The sequence below is a fragment of the Lactuca virosa genome, chromosome 7 (genome assembly GCF_052849685.1).
Source record: "Lactuca virosa cultivar CGN04683 chromosome 7, Lactuca_virosa_CGN04683_v6, whole genome shotgun sequence".
Taxonomy (NCBI): Eukaryota; Viridiplantae; Streptophyta; class Magnoliopsida; order Asterales; family Asteraceae; genus Lactuca; species Lactuca virosa.
This window is the reverse complement of record NC_136432.1, coordinates 159,285,155-159,291,403: the sequence shown is the minus strand read 5'-3', so window position 1 is coordinate 159,291,403 and position 6,249 is coordinate 159,285,155. Positions and strand designations below refer to the sequence as shown.

The 6,249-nt window shown below is 34.1% G+C and overlaps 1 protein-coding gene across 3 annotated transcripts; it reads left to right on the top strand.

Annotated features, from left to right (window-relative positions):
- The first annotated feature begins 1,216 nt into the window (after positions 1 to 1,216).
- Positions 1,217 to 5,017, top strand: LOC145124844 (G-type lectin S-receptor-like serine/threonine-protein kinase At4g27290). Of its 3 annotated transcripts, none has more exons than XM_079060309.1 (7): positions 1,217 to 2,540; positions 3,016 to 3,153; positions 3,332 to 3,438; positions 3,638 to 3,848; positions 3,933 to 4,170; positions 4,258 to 4,408; positions 4,560 to 5,017. In XM_079060309.1, the coding sequence occupies exons 1-7, from the start codon at positions 1,277 to 1,279 to the stop codon at positions 4,863 to 4,865; spliced, it is 2,415 nt and encodes an 804-aa protein (XP_078916435.1). In that variant the 5' UTR covers positions 1,217 to 1,276; the 3' UTR covers positions 4,866 to 5,017. The 3 variants fall into 3 exon arrangements, with proteins under 3 accessions (XP_078916435.1, XP_078916434.1, XP_078916433.1); XM_079060308.1 differs by having other exon boundaries at positions 3,329 to 3,438; XM_079060307.1 differs by having other exon boundaries at positions 3,296 to 3,438.
- The last annotated feature ends 1,232 nt before the right edge of the window (positions 5,018 to 6,249 follow it).

Sequence of the window (6,249 nt, the reverse complement as noted above, 5' to 3'; positions counted from 1 at the left end):
TAACACTAGCATATCATAACACCTTTCCTAGGTCACTAGGAACTCCACCGCACCATGCTATCCCACTGGGAAAGAAACTTCTATCAATATTAACTAACTATCATAAAGATACTAACTACATGCAACTAGAATTAGGCGGTCCTTCGACTGAGAGATCCTGCACTACAAGTTAACGGTCAACCACAACCGACCGCTGCACCACGGCCAACTCCATGTCCGCACCGTGGTCACTAAAAGGTAAAACAATCGCGATTATCCATCGCAGCCCCTGCCACGACACTCTACAAACTGTGCCGCCAAAAACGTCCAAACAACTTAACTTATTAATCTCTTAATCTTTAAAGGTCAAGGCTCAAACTTTCCAAAACACTTCGAAATAGTGAATTAATGGATAAAGTTTCTAACTTTATCCATCTTCATGCTTCTTAACAACTTCCCACAAAACCCTAGATCTAAATGGGCTAAAATGATAACAAATCCTTGCATAGCTCAACTAACATGATAACAATTACTTCTTTCCACCACAAGGAGCTCATAGGATCATCAAATACAACCTTTGGGCTGGAGTTTTCCAAACTCTACCCAAATAATCATGAGAGGGATCAAAACAACTCATAAACATAGATATCTATACTAACCAAAACACATAAAGCATGCAGGAGCTTAATGACTTACCAAAGTTTAGGAGATCAGGAAATGTTGGAATAACCATGCATCAAGGATCTTTCTTATTCTTCTTCTTCAAGAATCATCCAAACCACCCACTTCAAGGAAAACTTGAGTTTTCTTTATTTTTTATAATATAATTAGTTAAAAATTTAAAAGAAACTAGAAAGAACATACTAATAGTTATTTCACATAGAGCAATGACAAAAATCTCAACAGAATCGAAATTTAGAGACCACACAGTTAAGAAAAAAAAAGTTGGATCGGTTGTGTAACAAACCATAGGGATCATCTCTATAATTTACTCTAAGATTTTTTTGTTAATCAAAATTAATGAAAATCTAATATAATGTAAATTTACTCTATGGTTGGTATTTACTATTTTGAAATAAAGCCTATATGATTAATGTTTGATAAGTCTATTATGATTAATATTTTTATGGTCGACGTCAACGGTCAACAAAAAGCTACGAAGCCATAAGCATAGACGTACGAGAGAAGATTTATGAAATGAAAAACGATATTGAATGGACCTCAAAGCATAATTGTATTATTTTAGTTTCTGATATGATGTAAATACGAATCATTATCGCGAATAAAACAAGATCAAATGGAAGGAGCACTTATGTTTCTTCCTCTTTATTTACTTTTCTTTCATAAAATCTACGCTGCTGAAGTCGATATCATTTCAGATTCACGGTTCTTGACAGATGGAGACACGTTGGTCTCAGCCACCGGAGTTTTCGAACTGGGATTTTTTAGGCCAGGTAGCTCTGAGAACAGATACCTTGGTATTTGGTACAAGAAAATCTCTCTCAAAACGGTGGTTTGGGTCGCAAATAGAAACGACCCGCTCGCCCCTGCATCATCAAATATGTTAAAGATCTCTGATACAGGAACTCTCGTCCTCTTCAACAATATCAGCGGTATAGTTTGGTCATCCAACACAACATCATCACAAAACGCAACTGCGAAGCTTCTCGACAATGGTAATCTGGTTGTCAATGAAAAAAACAGTGAAAACGTTATTTGGCAGAGTTTTGATCATCCAACTGATACTTATATACCCGGCATGAAGTATGGGAGAAATTTATTGACTGGTAAGGAATGGTCTCTATCGTCATGGAAGAGTACCCAAGATCCATCTCGAGGCGAATTTTCCTGGAGCCTTGACACAAGCATCTATCCTCAGAACCTACTAAAACAAGGTGAGGTGGTCAAGTTCCGTTGGCCACTGTCAAGTATACGGTTTGATAGGGATTCTTTATTAAACCGGAATATAAGTTTTACACAGAATAATGAAACAATCGTGGCTTTTAGTTATAATCTTGATAATAGTTCTGCAGTATGGAGGTTCACTTTGAATCCATTGGGGGAGGTAGAACGTTGGGTGTGGGTAGAAGATGATAAAAAATGGCAGCTACTCATGGTATTACCAAAAGATATATGTGATACATACAACATCTGTAATGGTTATGGAAGCTGCAGTGTTGCGACCTTCCAGACATGTGCTTGCTTGGATGAGACAAGATTTATGCCCAGAAACCAAAAGAGCTGGGAGATAGCAGTTTGGTCGGGTGGTTGTGTGAGGAGAACACCATTGGATAGCAAAAATGGAACAGATGGGTTTATCAAGTATTCTAATCTGAAATTGCCAGATGCACAAATTTCGTGGTTTAACAGGAGCATGAGCAGAAACGAATGTGAAGCAGAATGCTTAAAAAATTGTACTTGTATGGCTTATGCAAATACAGACATCAGATTTGAAGGAAGTGGCTGCTTACTTTGGTTCAATGAACTTTTGGACATGAGAGAGATACCTGAAAGCAATGGTGGTCAGGATATCTTTGTAAGAATTGCTTCCTCTGATTTAGGTAAGTAACTATTGCATCATCATCAACATCATCAAACCTAATATCCTATATGAAATGAGGTAAAAAATTTTCCATCTAAGAGTATCCATAAAGAATAGTTAAATGAAATGGTTGAATTGAATGAGATGTAGTTAACATACAATGAATTAAAGTAAACCATAATAGGATGTTACATTGACGTTCAAATGGATATGGAGTTCAATAGGAAAATATGGAATTTTAATTTTTAATATAAAATGATTAACAAATAAACGATTTTTTTTAAATATGTTCCAATAAACTTTTGTATGTTCTTTTATGAAAAAATGGCAAAGTTGTATGAAAAAGTGAAATGAAGATGTGGTAACCCATTAAATTTTAGAGTTCAAATGCATTGTAGATGCCTTAAAGTCCAATTAAATGTTTAATTAATGGATTTGTTTCTTTGTTGGTACTTGACATTAAATTAACATCTTTGCTATGCTATATCATACAGTTGTCGACAAGAAGGGTGGAGCAAACATTAAAATCATCTTAATTGTACTCTTTTTGGGGTGTCTTCTCCTAGGCTTCAGCGCTACATGGTTCTGGTTTGCAAGGACAAAAAGTAATGGTAGTGAACCAATTGAGGAAGGTAAGAAAATTAAGCAATATAACCGTTAAATTGCTGGCAATCTAATAAAAAGAACAGAAGTAGAGTAATATGTAACATGAATAGATACAACTTTTGATTAGATTCTCTAAAGTGTGAAGTCTGTTGTATTTCTATTGCATAGAAAAACTGTTGATTAATGTCTCTGAATTCCAAGAAGAAGACATGGAGCTACCACTGTTTAGCTTCTCTACAATAGCAAATGCCACTGCAAGATTTTCACCTGACAACAAACTTGGAGAGGGTGGATTTGGATCAGTTTATAAGGTAATAATGGTACTCGATATTTTGCAATTATATTGTATTTGAATCATATAATGTGGATTTTGCATTTTCATTCCTTACCTATAATAAGAAATAAACTATGCAGTGTATAAGCATGTCACTTATAAATAGAGATACAAATGTAAATCACCTTTGCATCTTTTATTGTTTTCACATTACAAAAGGTGTAACTAATCTTTAGGGTCTGCTAGAAGATGGACTGGAGATTGCGGTTAAGTGTCTCTCCAAGACTTCAAGTCAAGGACTTGATGAATTCAAAAATGAAGTCATCTGCATTTCAAAACTTCAGCACCGAAATCTTGTGAAACTCCTTGGTTGTTGCATACATGGAGATGAAAAGCTGTTGATCTATGAATACATGCCAAATGGAAGCTTAGACTCATTTCTTTTTGGTTAGAATAATACATGCATACTATATACTACATAATTTCCGGCATTGGATTCATTTAAGGAACTTAACCAACATTGTTGGACAGATAGAACGCAAAGCTTGCTCCTTGATTGGACAAAGCGGTTCAGCATTATCAAAGGAATTGCTCGAGGACTTCTTTACCTGCATCAAGATTCACGATTAAGAATCATCCACAGAGATCTTAAAGCCAGTAACATTCTACTTGATCTGGATATGAACCCTAAGATAGCAGACTTTGGCATGGCTAGAAGTTTTAGAGGAAACGAGACCCAAGCAAAAACAAAGAGAGTTGTTGGCACATAGTAAGTAATGGAACTTTGTACTCGTTCTATTTTTCTTGAATTCATTACTTAACCTAATCTCATAAGCATTATGATGCATGAATGCAGTGGTTACATGTCCCCCGAGTATGCACTGAATGGTCTTTTCTCAATAAAATCTGATGTATTTAGCTTTGGAGTTTTGGTGTTGGAGATTGTGAGTGGGAAGAGAAACTGGGGATTTATCCATCCTGAACATGATAATAATCTAATTGGACATGTAAGTTCAATAGACTGTAAGATTCGAACCTGAGTACACTCCATTTATGGAGTGTTTATACAATATGATCACCACTAGCCTATGATGCGTTTGCAAATAGTAATCTACTCTAGCCACTACTGCTAACTATTAATTACTAAATTATATTCAGGCATGGAGTCTATATAACGAAGGAAGGTCAATGGAACTGGTTGATGCAAGTTTAGCTGAATCCTGCCATCCATCTGAAGTTATAAGATCAATTAAAGTTGGGTTGTTATGTGTTCAACAAAATGCTGCAGATAGGCCAAACATGTCATCTGTAATTCTAATGTTGGGCGGTGAGGGTTCATTATCGCAACCTAAGCCACCAGCTTTTTTCTTGGGAAGGGAATTACTTGTAGCTTCTTTCCCTTCAAGAACTTATCCAGATGGTTCAATCAATAACTTAACTATTACGGAGGTAGATGGTAGATAGAAAAATCACAAGTGGATCCTGGTAGTGGTTGCTTTTTTCTTTAAAAAACAGTCAACAAACTGATTGATACGAGAGCTGAAGGTTCTGTTTTGGATCCGATTGTTTAAAAATCATGCATCCTATATGGTTGGAAAATTGTGAAAGTTCTGTTTTGGATCCGGTTGTTTAAAAATCATGCATCTTATATGGTTGGAAAAATATGAAAGTCCATTTACACAAAAAACCATGTGTAATGTGTTTGTTAATTAGACTTTTCTAAGTTCTAACATATAGTATGCTCATTTTTCTATCCATTATCCACTTGTTTGGTCCATCTAAATTTCAAATGTATTTTTTAGGGTTTCACAAGTCTTTTGAGATATCGTATGTATGTTAAACGAAGTCTTTAAAGTTGTAAAGATATTTATCGGAGTTTTTTGATATCATAAATAGTTTTGGGGAAAATGCTAAATGCCTATAATTTTCTATAAAAGTAGGTTAGTTGAAAAGTATTGATCCAAATAGGGGTGTTTGTTTGGATGGATCGGTTTGATCGTATCCAATCAAGTGAATCCAAATTGATTTCGGTTTTCAAAAGATGGATCCGAAGAGTTCAAACTAAATTCAAATCCGATCCGATCCGATCCAATTACAATTCGGTTGGATCGGTTTTTTAAAATTCGATTTTCAAAAACGTAAAATTTTAATACGACATATAATTATAATATTACCCAATTTTACAAAAGAAGTGAAAACAAATTATTTAGTTGTGATTTGAAATTTATAAACAACTACTAAGAAAGTATATTATAGTTAAATATTTTATAGATAGAAAACTTTTGATGAAAAAGACATATTAATGTTTTTTTATTGGGTGAAACGTTTTGAACCTATTTTAAAGGATAAATTTCAAAATTAATAAATAACAATAGATATATATATATTAAAAATAAATAAATAATAAATGTTTATTTGGTTTTTTTTGGACTATTCGATTCTTATTTTATAAACCAAAACCAATCCGAAATCCAAAATAATAATTCGGTTTTGTTGAAAACCAATCCAAAAATCCGAATATCCGAACCAGATAGTCCAATCCAAATTGTCCAATTGGACAATTCGGTTTTATCCAAATAGTGAACCGTCCTAGATCCAAATGTGTTAGTTTGAAATGTATTGATATAAATAAGTTAGTTTGAAAAGTATAGGCATAAATAGTTTGTTTTAAATGGGGCCCAATATCTTTTGACTTGGACTTAACATTTATATATTTTTATTTCTAATACTTAAATGTTATCCCTTCAATTTGTTTTTCTTATTAATATACATATGAAAAGCATAACATGCTTATGAATAGTAACTGTGGTTTCCGTTTTTTCTTGGATCATTGACTGGTTTTGAGACG